Genomic DNA, 20,165 nt, shown 5'->3' with positions numbered 1-20,165 from the left:
ATATTTAAACTATCAACACACCACTTGGATTTATAATCTGTGCAATAGTATAAAAATAGCTTATGATAAAATGCACGTGGGGGTACATATGAAATTAAAAACTAATTTTACTTCCAATTTTCACATTCCTAAGTTTAACCTACCTGTGGATGGGAAAGCATGTCCAAACTCCAGGAACAAATTTTTCCATCAGTAGAGATGCTAATCAGATTGTGAGCATTTTGTGTTCCAACAACATTTACACAGTAGACAGGGTGCTAAAGACATAAAACAGTTTTCAGGGGTTATTTACAAACAAACAAACAACAAAACCCAGAAAAAAATTAGTCTAATTACGGGTATTCCAATTCCTATCAAAACAGGTTTGTTAACCTGCCAGCTTTTGTTCTGTTGCTCTTGGGAGGTGAACCTAGGACCTTGAGCGAGCACTGCTGGGGCAGCATCCCATCACTGACTGAGCTTTAACATGAAGTTTGTTGATATTCTGTTCATTAATAAGAGGTTGTCTTAGAAAACAGAGGACTTTGTGATATATGCACCCTCCATACAAGGAAGCGTGTCGAAGTCACTCTCCTAGGACTATATCGTTGGTGGTAAAGGCCAACAGAAGTCTAGGGAAATAACTAGTTACTTACTGTGTGTGCAGCAGCTGACAGCGGCGTTCTCTGGACAGGAGTTCTTTTATTGCTACGGTTATCCCAAAGCACAATTTGGCCTGAATATGTACCTCCAACAACAAGATTCGGATGAAATTTCGCAAATGTAGCAGACATTACAGCTGACTGCAAAAAAGCAGGATTTTTGTATTTAAGATTTAAGCGAGGAAAGTCTAATGAATTAGAAAAACAAATCTATCAGAAATATTTACCTATAACTTAAGGTATTAGAAGTTTTAAGAACAATCTATTCTATTTGAAAATTATAAGAAAAAACTATAATAGTTTTTGTTCAAAAGTCAAATGTGATCTTTATATGTTTACATGGTTATCAAACAAAATAAAACTTGCTTCAATCAATTTCAGTTTTTAAAGCAAAGTTGGCCTGTGACTGACCTCTAACTATAATATGACAGTAAAGAATATATTAGTTTTGATTTGAAGTGTTTATTTTGAATTATGACACTATTAAGATTTTAACTTATACAATCAGTAAAAGTCACAAATTCTAAGTTTTGCTAAATCCACTTTAAAAAAATCTACATCTACTTCCTACTTCAACCACATGTTTTTACTTAAAACTATTTAGTTGCAACTCCTCAGGCCATGACTAAGAGATTCAGGGGCTGAGGTCTAATTATATATTCTGTAGTAAGTCCCACTTCCTGTGAGAACGACGCATTCCAGAAGACTGTCTATATGGTCAATCACAGTAACAGAAAGTCAAAACTGCAAAGGACTTTAGGTGTGCTTAACCATGATAAGAGATATTAGAAAAGCTAAAAAGGGCAGATCATACTGAACTGAGAGTGCTCAGCTTTGTGTGTGACAGCTGTTTGCAAATATGGTGTGGTTCAGTAAATGCCAATCCAATGAAATCATGTTGATGGGAAAAGGAAAAAGGCACTTGTCTAAATTCATGAATGAATCCTTAAACGTGGGAAGACAGCTGAAGGACGACCTTACCTGGCAGTGGAACACATACTCTGGGGTAGTTTTTTTGTACTTCATATTCCACACGAGGGCCACACCATCAGGCTCATGAGGAGCCTCTTCATTGTTATTATAGGAAGCCACAAGTAATTCTGGATACTGCTCACAGGAATCAAGAAGGAAAGCAAAGTAGGAAGAGTAAGAACTATTTTACGTCCTAGCTGTCTATCAAGTTGTTCATAGTTACTCTCACCAAGACGCTAGTCCAATTTTAAAGTAGCACAATTTAACATTTAAAATGCTTAATTTTTATACAAGTGTTTAGTGGATAATTAAATTAGCAAAATTGAGTTTGAACATAAAGTCCTGAATTTCAAATCTAAAAGCAGTTTCAATTTTTTCTTCTAAGGTATGGGAGTCAATGTGACAATGGCAATGTCAGAAACACCACCCAGTATTATTTATTTAACGTGACACACACTGATTTAATTACAAGAAGTCTTATAACCAAAATAAAACTCTATGCTAGTTAGAATTAAAAAGTGAGTTATAACAACTGATTTTTTATACTTACCTGGGATGACCAGTCCAAACAACTAACAACTCGATGCTTTGACCATCGCTCATCAAAGAACTGTCGGTTTAATGACAGCTTAGCACCTGCTTGAATCTCCCTACAGGAAGAGATCACCCCCCAGAAGAGACAGCATTATAACTTGTGTCATTCTTAATATTAACATACTTTTAAGGCTGCAGAAGCCATGGTCTTAAGAACTCAATATTACCCTTCTTTGTCTTCCAAATCTCTCCCGCTGTAGTCAAAGAAGATGTTAATCTGCTCAGAAAGGGCTCTTTCTACAATCCTTGTAGAATGGTCAAAGAAACTTAAAAATTCTTCCGAGTGTAAAATCTGTTGCTTTTCTTCTTCAGTTAGTTCATGGGGGGGAGCTGGAAAAAAAGTTTGGTCTTTGTTTTTAAAGTATGATTTAGGCCAATTAAATCCTGTCAACTCACTATTATACTATGGTTCAAGAAGTGCCGCATATTCTTTTGAAATGAAACTCACCTCTTTGATTTAGAGCATTTTACTCTACTTTAACTCATAAAAAATAAAACAAGTTTAAAAAGGACTCAGCAAAACAAAAATAAAACAAAAATTCCTTAAATATATCAAGGTACCTTTACTATCATTCTCTTCGTCTGTTTTCAACGTTTTCTCTTCTTCAGGTTCCACAGCGGGTTTAGGGGTCGCTACATCATCTTCCTCCTCCTCATCTGAACAATAAACAAAGACAGCTTAATACAGTCAGCTGTAGACTGACTCTGAGGCACTATCTCAGAGGCATCACAACTCTCTCAAGGTGAAGCACTTGTAAAGACAGCCACAGACAATGGAATTTTACCAGCACCAACTTAAAGAATGAAAGGGAAACTTGAATTTTAAGATACCTGTGGTACCTCATCCAGAGTTATCCTATTCTGTAGCCATGTGAAGCACGAGTGAGCTATAAGAAGGATGACTCCTCATGGAGTCTGAGCCTCCAAGCATTACTATTCTAGACAGAACAACATGCGACTCCTCCACAGTTCTGTGGAGGGAGCATGCTGACACATTAATGCGGCAGAATGAAGAAAATCAAATGTCTAAAACAGCCCACAGAGCTGGATGCTTCCTTGTGATCTGAAACCATCAGTGTCTGATGGGTCTTCCTGGGACATAACGATGCTTACATTAACTCTCAGGTTGCTATTTGAGAGGCAGATTCTAAAGATAATAGCTTTGAGATCACATTTTCTATTCTGTCATTTTAAATGCGAGCCTCATTATCTATCACTGTGTGATGTGCAATAAGCACTTAACACAGTTTTCTTTAATTTTAATAAAAATAAATGAATATATACAATGTTTATAAGACTTTTAAAAATTATCAAATCTCATAAATCCCCAAACTAGTATATAACTTGAAATAATTTATTTAAAAATGTTATAGGACATGTAAGTTATATAACCCTGTCTACCATCTCTTTTTGCTACAAACTAAGGTAGAAATCATAAAAAGGGGGGTGGGGGAGCATGTCTTTTTTTTGCCCACACACATCTTAGTTGTGTATCAGGGAATGGCAGCAGGCATCTGCAACAGAGTCCATCTCCAGTAATGAAAGCCTATTCAGAAAGGGGCTTTCCTTGTCTGTTATAGTCATTTCCCTGACCCATGTACAAAATGATCTAACACACACACACACACACAACCTACACAAAAGAACGGTCAAGGATGGGAACCAGCTGCCAAGTCATGGTCCCAGCAGTCAGGCCAGCTGACTAGATAGCAGCAACCAGATGGCACTGCTGGGCTTGTGTCTTTCTGCTGCAAGGTGGCAAGGGGATGGCATAACATTCTTCCGCTTGACTGCTTCCAATCCTGTGTCTCTCCCCAATGGTGAGCCTGTGCAATTACCCACACTCCAGGAGGCTACAGACAAGCCTTTACCCTGCAAACAAAATGCAGCTTGTAGGCCACACCAGCTGCCAAACCACACACAGTGTTAGATTTAGAGAGCTAAGAAAATCTTTCCAACTCTATAGTCTAAGCAATAAAAATATAACTGTACCTGTGCAGAGAAAGCTTTAAATGACACTGTATAACGCACACAATGATACAACCTCCAACTTAATCAGAATGATAATGACGTATGCCAATCCTACATTACTTGAAATTGAGCGATTTTTACGTCTGACAAGTTTACAGAACTGGGATAAATGGCACGAGTGATTTCAATATATGCTCATACTTTTGAACCAAATGGTGAAGGTTAAAATTTTTCCTTTCAAGGGCCTCAATCAGCCACAAAGGAAAACAGTAATCACTGTCTTTTCAGCCAGCCCAACCGCATTTGTCAGCCCTTTCTCCGTCAATGCAGCCAGAGCAATCAACCTGCCAAACATTCAGAATGGAAAAACAATCTGAAAATACAGGGTATAATGCACCTGCCAGTGAAAATGGCCATTTCAAGAAAAGCTAGTGATCTCAGTGACCCTGCTGAGGAGGCGGTGGCGCAAAGGGGAAAGAACACCTAAAAGAATTCTTAGTGATCGCCACTCTCTTGCACACTGACACTTCCTTACAAAGCATGCCAATTACAGCTTTTGTGCTACTTAAAAAAATGAAAGCTTTTTTGGGGCAAAATAATCACATAGAGAAACAGAAAGACACTACTCCTTCTTAGATGAATTCTCATACACAAAGGATTATTAATCTGCAAACAGTGTGTCTGATGGTGACTCTATCGTGTACTGTTCCAGCATTAGGCTGCAACTCTGCCAGAGAATCATCTACAGGGCACTGAAATGAAATAATTTAATTACACTTACTTATAAGCTGACTTCTAGAATAACTTAATATGAGTGTTGCTCTCATAGCACTGTGGGTTTCTTTCTCCTTGCTTTTCTCTTTACATTTAGTATAAGGAAAAAACATACCTCAGCGTTTGCTAATACCATCAGCTTTCCTAATTCTATTAACTACCAGGTTCACTGTATGTAAATTCTAAAACTATGGATATAAAGTCACCCTGGATCCAGCACAAGTCCTTCTCAAGCATGGTGACTTATAAATGACAGACTCCAGCCCATATTGTCTCCTCCCTCTACTTGGTTGTACTACCCCACTCCTATTTACCATTCCCAAAGATGGGTGTCAAACTCCTGTTGCAATGCATATAGTCAGCATATTTTAGTGCTAAGTGACTGCATAATGTGCATATTTAACAGGAAAGATTTCATACAGACATTCTTTCCTTCTGAAACATTAATGTGGATAAAGTGTGTTAGCCGCTGATCTGTGTATGTTTGCTACACAACATTTGCCAACACAGGTGGTTGGTTAACAGCAATTCCTTAAACACACCCCTTAGAATTCCATTTTAGAATCAATAAACTGATATCCTTTTCTACAATGATTAAACATGGACTTAAAAACTGTAATTAATACTTAAACCAAGTTTCAGAAAGGCCATTTAAGTAATTATCCAAGAATATAAAAGCAAACATTAGGCTGCTCTAAAAAACTCTACAAAAATAGACTATTTTCACTATAAAGGATATTTTAAGTAATTACCTACTATGTGTGTGTATCTATACACACACACACATACATAATAGTAGGTTATTTACTACACACATGCACACATATATGTATCTCAAGTACAAGATGTTTCTCTGAGTCAATATGCCCTTCTTAATAAGTACTTTTACAACCATGCTATCATAGGACCACTAATGCAGCCCCAGATTTCAACACCACAGTTGTAAAGCTTGCCTCAGACACTCCCTGTTACACGGTAAGCTATAACATACTTAAAACTGGAAGACGGTAAGTGATCAGGAAGACTGCCCCACCACATCACTTTACTGATGAATATTCATTGCTCTGTGCTAAGTGATTAACTCCGTGCTTTCCTTGAGAGGGAAGCTAAGGTTTCAGCTGAGCAGGAAAGAGCTCAGAGAAGTAGCAGCTGCCCATCTCTTGTGAAATGCAGGTGAACTAAATTTAATGAACCACTGGATTTTTACTTTGAGTTAACACCAAATTTGTGATGCATTTTGGTGAGAATAAAAGAAAACTGTTGTGTAAATTAAGCCGCCCTACAGACAACAGCAAGGAGTGAAATTCCAGTTGCTAGAACAATCAGCAAAGTGCTGGGTTAACCGGTTAAATCATCTGTGAAATGGGTGGCTTCTGTTCAACTGAAGGAAGACGTCTTCTGAACAGGTTCTCTTATTTACATGCCATTCATACTTAAGGTGCGTTTAAGAAGCCATAGAGTACACTTTTGACTAATTCTACAGTATCTGTGTTTAAACAGTAAAATGCAAGATCGTAGAAAGTCCATAATAAACAAACACTGTCACTTATAAATCCCTTATAATTTTCAGCATAAAGTTAATAAATCCCATCTCTAGTGCATTGCTATTCAGGAAATATTAATGTTGGTAACCAGTTCATTGTTAGTCTTATATTTATCTTGGTATGTACCCTTTTAAGATGATTTAATATCTTATGATGAATTCCTAACTTAAACCAGGGAATTTGTGGCTCATAGAAATTATTCAATTTCTAAGTATCCCTATAAACACATATCAGCAGTGGGAATTCCCCAATCAGTAGGTTAAAAGTCCAGACCAGACAGGAATGACTTTCCCTTAATATTTTTTATATAACCTTAAAAATCTATCTGTCTGTCCATCCATCCATCCATCTACCTATCTAATCCATCCATCTACCTACCTATCTAATATGTGTATGTATGTGTATAGGCACATGCCTGGGCCCATGTGTGCCACAGTGGACATGTGAATGTCAGAGAATAACTTATGGAGGTAAGTTCACAATGTGGGTCTTGGAGATCAAAGCCAGTCATCAGGGTTGGCAGCAAAAGTATCATTACCCACTGAGCCATCTTGCCTACCCCCTGTGAATCTATTTTCTTCTGCTGCTTTTTTAAAAAGATGTATTTATTTTATGAGTGCTCTATGTGCACATATACCTGAGTGCCAGAAGAGGGCATCAGATCCCATTACAGATGGTTGTGAGCCAACACGTGGTTGCTGGGAATTGAGCTCAAGACCTCTGGAAGAGCAGATAGTACTCTTAACTGCTAAGCCATCTCTCCAGCCCTGAATCTATCTTCTTATACCTTCAAATCAAATGGATATTTAAGACAGTTTCCAAAGGAACAAAGTTGTATCAGTATATCCATAAAATTCATTCCTTTCTTAGTTTTGGTTCCCCCCCCTCTTCTTGAATAGAATCACTTGTATTTGCTTAATAATTTGTATTTTCATCAACGGAAATAGCGCTGACATTTTAATCTTGAGTATTTTGAACTTGGATATAATGTTTGGGGGATAAGAAAAGAATAAGTAGAAGGCATATGCCATCTATTTAGGCATGGGATTTGTCTCAACATAGTCTTGTTTCTTTTTTTAAAAGATTTATTTATTATTATAAATAAGTACACTGTAATCTCGTTACGGATGGTTGTGAGCCACCATGTGGTTGCTGGAATTTGAACTCAGGACCTGTGGAAGAGCAGTCAGTGCTCTTAACCACTGAGCCACCTCTCCATAGTCTTATTTTTAATCTTTATTTTATGTGCATGTATGTCTGTTCACCACATATGTGCAGTACCTGCAGAGGCCAGAAGAGAGTGTTGGTGCCTGCTGGGGCTGGAGTTATGGACAGCTGTGCTCACGTGATAGCTGGAGTGAGGAAGAGCAACCAGCTTTTAACCACCAATCTCTCCAGACACCTCAGCACATCTGTCTTTAAATAGAAAAACTGGATTTTATTTTGGCTGTATTGATATCATTAGTAATCTAGTTATCTATAATCTTATCAAATATTACATTTTTGAGGGGGCATACTTTTATTCTGATGTAAACCCTTTAGAGTTCAAAATTAAGAACAAATAACATAATGTTAATTCTACTTACATTCTCACATATTAAAGGTTGAAACTAATTCGTTAAATGGACTATTTTGGAGCCTTTTAAAACTTCATTTTAGAGCCAGGTGGAGGACACCTTTGATCTCGGCACTCAGGAGGTGGAGGTAGGTGGAGCTCTGAGTTCGAGCCAGCCTGGTCTACAGATTGAGTTTCAGGACAGCCTAGGCTACATAGGGAAACCCTGTCTAGAAAACAAAAACAAACAAAACAAAAAACACACTTCATTTTAGATAAAGCTATCCTATATCATTTACTAGAAGGCCCACAAATTTGGTCTACAAGTGCGAAGTATGGATTCAAGATAGTAACATTACTCAACAAAAGAATCCAAGTTGTTTACATGTATCAATCCTTTGTACATTGTAAGTGCTAATCAACATTAATATCTGGTTCATTAAACCAATAAGTGATAGATCAGAAATCTCTCCACATACAGAGTGCAATGGAGGAAGGAAAGAGTTAAGAACTGAGCGGCAGGCTACTCTGCCACTATAACCACTTTATAACCCTGGTTTCTCCCACTGCAAACTTAGGTCATCAGCTAACTTCCCAGGACCAAAGATGTAAACAAGCTAGTTAGGTTAAAGAGCCTTTAGGATTTCTTCCTATTTTAAATAAATTTCTTTAATAATTAAAAACCAAATATATGGCTGGTGAGATGGCTCAGCAGGTAAGAGCACTGACTGCTCTTCTGAAGGTCCTGAGTTCAAATCCCAGCAACCACATGGTGGCTCACAACCACCAGTAATTAGACCTGACATCCTCTTCTGGTGCATCTGAAGTCAGTTACAGTGTACTTATGTATTATAATAAATAAATCTGTGGGCCTGAGCAAGCAGGGTTGACCAGAGAGAGCAGAGGTCCTAAAATTCAACTCCCAACAACCACATGAAAGCTCACAACCATCTGTACAGCTACAGTGTCCTCATGTACATAAAATAAATACATCTTTAAAAACAAACAAACAAACAAACAACAACAAAATCTACTCTAAAGAGGAGGATTAAAAACATGCTATTTTCAAGAGTTAAAACTTGTAAACGGTGAAGGCAGAAAGTGAGGAGGAGCATGGCTCCTGCTTCTGTAAGCTGTTTACCTGCAGGGAAGGGAATTGACTGTGGTCACAGGACCTTAGTCAATCTCATTCACAGTAGGTGCTGAAAGAGCAAAGCACCTTGATTCAGAAACAGTACCACTAACTCAGAGTACACTTGTCAGTAAAAGCACGGCTAGAACAGAAAAAAACAAAGAGAAATGAAGCTGCCTTTTAAAAGGGTTAGTGTTGACAGGGTAGTGTAACCATTTAAATACAAGGAAATTGCTAAGACTGAAGACCAGTTTCCCTCACATTGCTTCTGCACTGCCTTCTGATTTACTGTTACACTCCAGGTGTGTGACTTCAGGTTTGGTTTGGTTTTGTTTTTAGGGTGAATTTTTTTCTCTCAGATAATTACAATTTAAAACACTTGCAATGCTTGGGCTTGAACCCAACGTTTCATGAATGTGAGGCAAACATGGCTACCACAACACTCCTAGCCCCTTAAGTAATTGTTAAATGGTAACCATCTGGGCTGGGTCTGCAGAGGCCAAATTAAAGCAATAAATGTAGTTAAGCACAACGTGTTTTCCTTATAAAAATCTTAACTTTTTTCCTTCTGGCCTCTAAACTTCTACATGAAATGAATTGTAATGACATAAAAAAAAAAAAAACAAATTATCTAATTTTTATAAGTACTTGCAAAGGGTAGAAAGGCTTCATGGACTGAGTGAGTTTATGCTTTTCATTCTTCTCCAATTAGATAATCCAAGCTTTAAATCACAAAATCAAGGAAAAGGTGATTTCAGACAGCAGACACTCAATAAACTCAATGAACATTGGCTAGACTATAAACAAACAAACATGGACTTCTGAAAAAATGAACCTCTAAATCTAATCTACACAGGAAATCTTGAAAGTCTGTGGAGCAGATGGGCCCTCGGGATTGGGCTCAGTTTACCCACCTTGTCACCTGCATTTCTGTCAAGGAAGAAAAATTCTGTTTGCTCTCTTATCAGTGAACAGGCTTAGGTGCTTACTTAGAGATCACCACTAAAATGATACTTCGCTGATGCAGACATACCAATATGCCATCTAAACCACACTCTCTTTTTGAAGTGTAGCTAAACTACAGTTCTAAACTAATAAACTTGGCACTTGTAGTCAATATTTTTTAAAAGGAGATATAGTGAAAAAAGAGATGGTACTATTTTATAAAATCTTATTATCTGGGTCTGGAGAGATGGCTCAACTGTTAAGAGCACTGACTGCTCTTCTGAAGGTCCTGAGTTCAAATCCCAACAACCACATGGTGGCTCACAACCATCTGTAATGAGACCTGACACCCTCTACTGGTGCTGTCTGAAGACAGCTTACAGTGTACTTAGATAAAATAATAAGGGGGCTGGAGAGATGGTTCAGGGTTAAGAGCACTGACTGTTCTCCCAGAGGTCCCGAGTTCAATTCCCAGCAACCACAAGGTGGCTCACAACCATCTGGTGCCCTCTTCTGGTGTATCTGAAGGCAGCTATGGTGTACTCAAATAATAAATAAATATAAATAAATCTTTTAAAAAATAAATCTTAAAAAATATTATCTATCTATAGTTGTATTGGAATGTAAAAAAAAACAAAAACAAAAAAAACCCCTTGGGCTGGAGAGATGGCTGAGTGGTTAAGAGCACTGACTGCTCTTCCAAAGGTTCTGAGTTCGAATTCCAGCAACCACATGGTGCTCACAACCATCCCTAACAAGATCAGACGCCCTCTTCTGGACTATCTGAAGACAGCTACAGTGTACTTACATATAATAAAATTTAAAAAAAAACCCTTAAAGCTACTTAGTATAGGTTACTATCATAAATACACAAAACTTGCTGTTTCGTAGCAACACAAGAGACAAAGTACAACTTAGAGTCAGTTACACTTGGTCTGGAATAGTAGTTACTACCTGCTATGCCTTGATAATCACCTCTTCTTTTAGCTTCTTTGTCTGCAAATAAGAATCAAGGCTTTGTGTGTGTGTGTGTACCCACAAAGCCACAGAGAGCATCAGACATCCTAGATGTGGACTCTATAATCTTTACCTAAGACCACGTAGTGATCAGGATATACTCAGTACATACTGGACTCATCAGACCTTTTCATCCAAATTTCATCAACAATTAACACTTAAACACAATGTATTTCTCAGTAGCTGCTTTCATAGTGAAACAAGAAATTGAACTCTCCCAGGTAGGTAAAGTTTCTCCTCAGTTGGCAACCCTGATGAATTCCTTTAGGTGAGCAGCGAGTACCCACACATGCATCCTACGAGGAAGGGACAGTCCTGGGCTCATGGGAAAGCCGGCAAAGCTCAAGCCTCCCAATGTTAAAGGCCTCGCCCCAAACAATCCATACTGGGGAACAACAACCAATTTCTATCTAGAGCTTGTGTGTGTTCAACTCACTGAAACTTTTAAAGATAAATTAAATATTAGGCTATCATTTCCAAATTTCTATAATAGGAAAAACACTCCCTATACATGAACTATTAGAGTATTTATAATGGCCCATAATGCCTTATGCAAAATGTCCACACTGCCAACAGTTCCAAAATCCTAACATACTTAGTGGCTAACCCTGACATGATTATAAGAAAACTATTTATAATTATTATTTATTTCATTAGGTATGCTTATATCTCCTATTTCTGAAACACCAATGTCTAAGATTCTGTTGGAGTGTTAATATACTTTACTGCTTTCCTAAAAGCTGAATGGTTATAAAGTCCAATATATATATATATATATATATATATATATATATATATATCTCCAAAGGTTTTAGATAAGAGACTGTGAACTTATATTCAGAATCTTATCTAAGTCTCTTGAAAAAAAAAAAAACTACCATATTTCTTTGTGCTTGAGTCATTAGCTATTAAAGGCATACAGTGATGATCCATGCCTTTAATTCCAGCACTTGGAGGCAGAGGCAAGTGGATCTCTGAGTTTGAGCCTAGCCTGGCTCTACAAAGCAAGTTCTAGGGCTATTACACATAGAAACACATAGAAAAAAAATATCCTCAACTTAAAATATAGTACTTTGGCTTCAGAGTCAAAGGACCCCATATTCAATACAAGTATCTGTGCATAGGGCCTTGAATTACACCCAGATTAAAGGCTACTCAATAATCAACAAAATCCTTAAATCATAAAGGGAAGCTTAAGAACTAGGTCTACACATGTTCATCTGTGTGGTTCAAGGGCTTCATGTATGCTAGGCAAGCCCTTTAGCAATATTATTCAGAGTAATACTGTCCTTATACTTTGAATAATAACAACAGTATTATCAGAATACATTATATTCCACAGAAAAGAATCTATTTAATTTACTGAGGTATACAACCTCTTTTGGAAAGAATTAAGCTTGACATAGAAATACAACGTACGTTTTTCTACTTCTCAAAGAGGTACACATCAGTGACAAAATGAAGGCTGCGAACTCAACATTTAAATCAAGTAAAAACTTAAAATTCTTTAAAAATTGTTTAATAATTTATTTTTGTTGTAGGTACACTGGTGTTTTGTCTGCATTAGGGTGTCAGATTCTTTGCAATAAACTGGAGTTGCAGATAGCTGTCAGCTGCCATGTGGGTGCTGGGATTTTAACTTAGGTCCTCTGGAAAAGTAGCCAGTGCTCTCAACTGCTGAGCAGTCTTCTCCAGCAGTTAAAGTTCTTAATACATAGTTTAAATAAATAAATAAATAAATAAATAAGAGGGGGACTTGGTAAATGGTTGTGTGGCTACATTAGTATTTTAATCTGTGAGCTCATTACAATGTGATTTTAAAAAGATATATAAATACAGAAACCGTAAGCATTAGTAGTTTTATAATGATTCTCTAAGAAAATGTCAAAAATAGGGCTAGGAAGATGGCTCAGTGGGTAAGAGTGCTTACTGTGGCAAGCAAGAAGACCTAAGTTCAAATCCCCAGGTCCATATTAAAAACAACAAACAAACAAACAAGAAAACAAGCAGGAGCACATGTGTGTGTGCCTATTATCTCCAGCACTGTGGAAGACAGCAACAGGAGGCCGGCTGCTAGTGGAGTTCCAGGTTCAGTGACAGAGCCTGTCTGTCTCTAGGCAGTGAGGCAGAGTGTCAGGGCAGGACACCCATACTCCTCTACCCCCCATGTGCATCCGTATGCATCCACCACACTCCCTCACCACTAAATGCCGAACACAAAAGAAGAAAAAAGTCCGAATCTACCCAGTTAACACAGTCTTAACACCAGTCGCATTCAGATCAGACACTCACCTTCTTTGGGTTGAGCTGCAACTGGGGTCTGAGTTTCCTTTGTGTACGTGACGATTTCTCGAGGGGGAAAGTCAACTTGAGTAATTTTGGCCATCCCAAGTTTAATAGGTCCTCGTCTAAATAAGTGAATATAAATGCTTTTAAATACGGAAAAGCATAAATCTTAACTTCATTGAGCATTCTACTTTTAAAAATTAGGAACTAAACATTCATTTATATCTAGCACTGAAATTTAAAACCCTGCTTTCCTAGAGAAATATGAGATGACCAATGAATTCATTTTACTTTAGCAAAAGGATTAAAAGGTAGCACAGAAAACAGACACTTCTGAATCGCTCAGGGTACTGACTCTTCACTTTCAAAAGCTCTAGTGTTATCTCTCAGGGCAGGTGTGGGGCAGGAGTTTCAGAATGGACTGCTACACATGACAGATAGTCGTGGGAACTAACAGTGAGATTTCAGACTGTCTTGAAGAGGCAAATACCTCACCCAGCCTTGTTTAGTTCCACTCACCATTTGCAATGACTTTAAGACTGAAAGTAGGTTTCTGTTGAAAGCCTTCTCTTTTTATCCTTTAAATAAGTTTGCGTGTGTGTGTGTGTGTATGTGTGTGTGTGTAGGCCAGAGGACAAATTTGTGGAGTCACTTCTCTCCATCCACTTTTATGTAGGTTCCAGGGATCAAACTCAGGTGGCCAGACGTATGTGGCAAGTAACTCTACCCCAAGCCATGTTGACAGGCTAGAAAGTCTTTTTTTAATTTCTTACATTTGGTAGATAATAGAATCACATTATTATGGATTTTAGGATAAATTATTTAACTTTTAAAAAATCTCTACATAGCCAGTATTATCAGTGATTCATAGTAGACATCCTGAGGTTAAAATCTTCTAAGCCTAAGTAATAGGTTTCTTGAATAAATGAAACTACAGAAGTCACTTCTGATTTGGGAAGTGGAGGCAATAACAGGAGAGTTGAGATCCAGACCAAAAGAAAAATACCTCTTATTAGTAATTCAGAGAAATCTTACTTAGTTGTCAGGTATTTAAACTAAATTATGCTTCCCCGTTGCCAAAAGTCCTCAATCATAAAACTCCCTTGAAAGGACATCCAATATAGGCAAGCATTGTCGCAACTTCCCTAGGTCTGAAATAGAAATCTCACACACCTTCTTCAATATATGTCACTGTCAATACATATAAATATTTTTTCCATTTTCTTTAACACCTATATCAGATTCTTTTTTTAAAGTAGAATAAAATTAATCCACTAAGATTAACTTGTGAGCCAGGCACGGTGGCCCTCATCTGTAGTCGCAGTACTTGGAGGGCTGGAACACAGAATTCAGTAGTTTGAGGCCAGCCTGAACTACATGAGACACCATCTCAACAGAAGAACACAATTAAAACATAATTAAAAAAAAAAATCTTGCTCTAAAGTACTATATGTGAGCCATAAAACATTTTTAATGTGTTTTCTACTTCAGAAATAGCTTAGCCTTAGGGGGGAAGCATAATCAAATAATTAAATGGTTAAGATTTAAGGATACTTGAATCAATCTAGAGTAGTCTAAGATAAAGTTTAAGTAAGAACTTCATACTCTTGATGTTTAAGATACAGACCATTAAATAAATCACTTGCTTACCTAGAGAAAAAGGAGAGGGCAGGATACAATTTAGGTACAAATTACAAACTGGAAGGGCTAATAAACCCAATAGTAAAAGAAAAGAGTGTATTTTTTAAGATTTTACAGGAGAAGGGCAACTTCTCCAAAAGCCACATTTACTGAAAATAAGGAAGCAAGGGGTAGGGCAAGGGGAAGAAGACCTGGTGTAGCCAGAGAGGGGTCTTCTGGCGAATGTACAAGAAACTCGGAAACTTCCCATCTGGATCCAGGGCTTACTTAGCTTCAGGTGCCTAAGTACATGATTACATACCTCAGAAGCTGCAAACTACCAAGGGAAAAGAGCTATCTTAGTCATGGACAATGGCTGCAGCAAGTACCTTTAATGTGTATGTATGTGTATATGTATTATACACATTTACATATACATACATATGAAGTTTTTAGTATATCTTAGAAAATTTTATATAAAAAAACAGAAATAACAAAGAATTTTGTCACTTAAGTAGAGAAACTTATGGTACCTAGAAAATTACATATGAAGAATATTTCTTTCATTAATTATAAAACAATAAATAAGGTTTTTACAGTAAATTATAATTCTTTTTTTTTTTTTTTTGGTTTTTCGAGACAGCGTTTCTCTGTATAGCCCTGGCTGTCCTGGAACTCACTCTGTAGACCAGGCTGGCCTCGAACTCAGAAATCCGCCTGCCTCTGCCTCCCAAGTGCTGGGATTAAAGGCGTGCGCCACCACGCCCGGCTCCAAATTATAATTCTTAACTAGACACAATGTTAGAAACTATGGCAAAGTAATATTAGGACAGTTTCACAAAAAAGAAATTAATTATTAAAGAGGGAATGTAATAAATCTATGCAATACCCCAAATCGGAATCTGAGTGAAGCTGAAGAACTGATGGATCTGTATCCCAATGCAGCGTCCTAAATGGTTGCAGGGCAACCATGAAGCATTAGTAAAAAAGGTCAGAAGTTAGTCAAGCAAATGCACTCCATAAACAGCTAACACTAGCACGCTATTTACAACTGAGAACTACATCGTTAGTAAGACTAACACAAAACCCACATACTAGGTCTAACTCCAATGCAATAAGCATCAAAGTGGTTAAAGATGCAGGCACACAACCCAGAATAATTCAGTGTATCTTCAGAATGTGGGAAGCTAGTATCACACAAAATGGACACAAATAGCTAAAGCACACAAACCAAATATACATTATTTATGGGTGGTAAACAAAGTAGGCTATGAAAGAGTTAAACTTTTAAAATTCCTAATGAAAAAAAGATTAGTAAAAACAGTTAACATATTCTAATCTTGCCCACAGCTTTAAATGTGTGCAGGAAACTGCCATACTGGTAAAGGAAATGAGCCAACACTTAAGTTCTTTGGTAAGAAAACCAAGACTATCCCACTGGAATACAAAATAGCTAACGTTTCCAAACTGTGACCTTGATGTAATTCATGGGTTAAGCATTGCCTTGGGCTTACATGTCACTGCTTTAGAAAAGAACTAAGAATGTCTGTCTCTAGAAAAGAATAGATTTTCTTCTCTTTCAAAAGAATTACTTAAGTTTTGGAGAATCTCAATCTTAAATAAATAGGGATGTCTTATCATTGCCTGATGGGTAAATATCTTATATCTGATGTTTTCCACCTAAGTTAAAGCTATTCATTATCAGAACAAAGGGTACTTTATCATATCAGTATTCTTGTATGTTAGAAATACTGTACACTGCTCGAATTCCATACAAAAGGCTAAATGCAGGTCTAAATTTAGTACTGGCATCTCGTGGAACAATAATTCTCAAGTTACAGAATACAAAACTAGTTTTATTCTATAACTTTTAAAACAACAGATGATTTCTCAGCTTGTCTGTATTATTTATCAATAAAAAACAATTAGTTAAATCAGAGAAAGCCTTCTTCTTATGAGGAAGCAGCTTAGGATTTAAGCAGGGTTGGTTCTACGTATACAATGAAGAAAAGAGGTCACAGTGAAGACCTACTTTGTATTGAGCAATGAACAGCAACAAACTTGGGCTTTGTTAAACTAAAAGCAGTTTGATGAGATGGTCTCCAAGGAATGTTCTGTCAACAGCCTCTATATTATACAAGGGCTCTAGCTGACCAATAAACACAAACCTCCTTGTTGAGGATGTCAGTAGTCTAAAATCCAGCAAAACTTCAGTTCAGAATATGGTCTGTACTAAATTTAGATCTGTGCTAAAACATTCAGATATGTGGATATATATATATATATATATATATATATATATATTCTTTAGACATATAAAGTGGAATCCTAATTCTTAGAAATAAACTAATCAAAAATAGAAAAAGGGGTTGACGAGGCATGGATGACCTAACTGAACAGCTATCACTTACATTTCAGAAGACACGTATGTGATTAAGGAAGTAAACAAAAGCAATAAAATGCAGCTCCCAACATGCCAAAGTGAGTCGTAGCTCGTCCTTTTATACTTATTCACAAAATACCATTTTTATCACTTAAAGAGTTATTCGGCAGTGGTCTATCTTACAATGGCAACTCGACCTTTCTCCTGTTCTTTGTGTCTCACACGCCTTTGTGCATTCTCTAGACCTCTGTCTCACTCTTCCTCCCATCAGCACCTCTGCTCAAGATAAGCTCATCCCATGCACTTATAGATCTGAGTATTCTAGTTAATGCAGTGTTCTTTTACTACTGTTTTAAGCATCTACAAATTATCTTCCCATTATGGAGCTTGGTGCAGACTCAGACTTCTATTTATATGTGTAAATGGAAGAAAAGCCCTCTTCAAAGTTATCTGCAGGTGAGTCAGTGCTTTCACGGGATACTCTGAAGTAAAACTTAAAAGTTCTTTTCTTTCCTGTTACACTTAGATTAAAAACTATTTACTTTTTCTAATAAAAGCACCTCTTAAATTATCAAGTTACTTCTTTTCTTATTTTACAGTAAGTCTTAAGATACACTTTGTAAGCACAAGATAACATAATGTCCTTTGAGCATTTAAGAAAAACATCTTTAAGCTAATGATACAATCACTAGAATGGCATGTTATGAAAGCAGAAAATTCTATTTTATGTGATAATCTAAAGTATTTGCTGGCAATTTGATGAATTCTACCTGTCCCACACACAGTTTTCTGACCAGTGCTTACTTCCTATGCCAATTTACAATATCCCAAAGCATCATTAGTAGTTCCTAGGTTATCCATGGAGAATGACACTTTTAACCATATTAACTTTGAAAATTATGTAAATGCTACACAGTACTTTAAAAACAAACTTACTGACAATGCTTTAAAATAATCTTTCTATTTCTATTTGAAATGAGAAACAATGTGCTCAAGTATAAATTCTTTAAAAATAATATGTAACAGTAAAGAAATTTAGTAAATATAGTAACTTATATTGAGAAATATTTTCACTGTTATAATGTTGGTTATAAAAGAAAAAACCTTCACTTGAAAATATCAGTGGAAAATATCTAAATTATTAGCTATTTAAAGGAATACTGGCTCTTTACATAAAAGAATGTGGGAGTGTCAGGCATGGTGGCACACACCTTTTATTCTAGCACTAGGGTCTGAGCTTGAGGCCACCCTGGGCTACACAGCAAGACTCTGTCTTAAAAAAAAATAAGCATGGGAGCATAAACCAAATAACCTTATTCTTAAAAATTAATTTAGAGCAAATTATTTCTAAAACATAGTTTATAGAGTAATATTACTTGTCAAAAGTAAACTATTTTCTTCTCAAATCTGAATTAGTGTTTACCTCCAACATTGCTAATATTGCTATATAGCTAGCATTGCTAGATTTGTCAGTTGTGGAAAGCACATCTCAGATTCAAGCTACCTAGCTTTCTGTGCCTTTTATTTTTATTTTCATGTATACTGTTGTATTTTTAGCCTGCATGTATGTCTATGCAGCACATGTGCATGACAGCAGCAGAGGTCAGAAGAAGGCGTCAGTTTCTCTGCAGTTAGAGACGGTCCTCTGTAAGAGGGGTGTGTGCTTGTAACAGCTGAGCCATTTCTCGAGCCCATGTCTATACCTTTTAATTGTTAACGATAAATTATTTGGAGCCACCCCTCAATTTTAAAAATTTTATTATTTGTGTGTGGGGACACAGGGCAACTTTTTTTTTTAATGTATGGGAGTACACTGTAGTTCTCTTCAGACACACCAGAGGAGGGCATCAGATCCCATTACAGATGGCTGTGAGCCACCACGTGGTTGCTGGGAATTGAACTCAGGACCTCTGAAAGAACAATCAGTGCTCTTAACCGATGAGCTATCTCTCCTGCCCCACCCAACCCCCTTAATTTGCAGGATTTGTTTGTGAAGTTTTTTGTTTGTTTTCTCTGTCAGACTTTATTGTCTATTTTTATCTTCAATCAGAAGGGTACACGCGCACGCACACGCACACGCACACGCACACACACACACACACACACACACACACGCAGGGTGAAAAATTGAAACGGAAAAGTTTCAGTAACTTTTTTCTTATAGTGCTGGGGAATGACAGCTAGGGCTTTGCAATGCTAGATAATAAGTCTTTAGTGTGCTATAACCCGGCCTTTAAGATGATGCTAAGATGTTTTCCTGGGCAGGATTTTTAACTTCTTAGCCCCAGATTCTGCGTCAGCTGTGGGCTGACTTGTTGTGATTACTCTCTCTTCAGCTGTAATAGGGCACTGATAAATAAAAATGTGCCCGTTCCCATGTACAAACAGGACACAGGAAGAACTGATAATACTCCCCAAAATGGCCTTTAGAAAAAAAAGATAAAATATTACTGACTTTCTGGAAAACCAGTTTCAACAAGAATGTGGAATAGTTTTATGAGGCAGGCGTGAACTCAATGGCCCTTGTAAGTAAATCAATGTCTCCTCGGCCGTGATTCCTTTCCCTGATACTCTATACATTCTTTTACAGTTTCATTTGACTTGTGTGCATGCACCTTGTCTACGTGTACAATGTGCATATGTGTGCGTGTGTGTGTGTGTGTGTGTGTGTGTGTGTGCAGTGCCTGCAGAGGTTAAGAGTCTGATTCCCCTGGAACTACTATAGTTACAG

At 37.2% G+C, this 20,165-nt stretch overlaps 1 protein-coding gene across 7 annotated transcripts in view; it reads right to left on the bottom strand.

Moving 5' to 3' along the window:
* The window catches only part of Dync1i2 (dynein cytoplasmic 1 intermediate chain 2), a 51,021-nt gene that overhangs the window by 12,975 nt on the left and 17,881 nt on the right, over positions 1-20,165 (bottom strand). For 4 of the 7 annotated variants that reach the window (XM_029471876.1, XM_029471869.1, XM_029471865.1 and 1 more), the window contains 8 exons: positions 15,941-16,000; positions 13,438-13,553; positions 2,769-2,864; positions 2,375-2,537; positions 2,164-2,263; positions 1,623-1,748; positions 636-782; positions 144-257 (listed from right to left, as the gene is read on the bottom strand). In XM_029471876.1, the coding sequence (XP_029327736.1) occupies positions 144-257; positions 636-782; positions 1,623-1,748; positions 2,164-2,263; positions 2,375-2,537; positions 2,769-2,864; positions 13,438-13,553; positions 15,941-16,000 (922 nt within the window). The remainder of the gene's footprint in view (positions 1-143; positions 258-635; positions 783-1,622; positions 1,749-2,163; positions 2,264-2,374; positions 2,538-2,768; positions 2,865-13,437; positions 13,554-15,940; positions 16,001-20,165) is intronic. The other 3 variants (XM_021156930.1, XM_029471886.1, XM_029471880.1) reach the window with 1 other exon arrangement.

This window comes from Mus caroli, chromosome 2 (assembly GCF_900094665.2).
Source record: "Mus caroli chromosome 2, CAROLI_EIJ_v1.1, whole genome shotgun sequence".
Lineage (NCBI taxonomy): Eukaryota > Metazoa > Chordata > Mammalia > Rodentia > Muridae > Mus > Mus caroli.
This window is presented reverse-complemented; position numbering and strand designations above follow the sequence as displayed.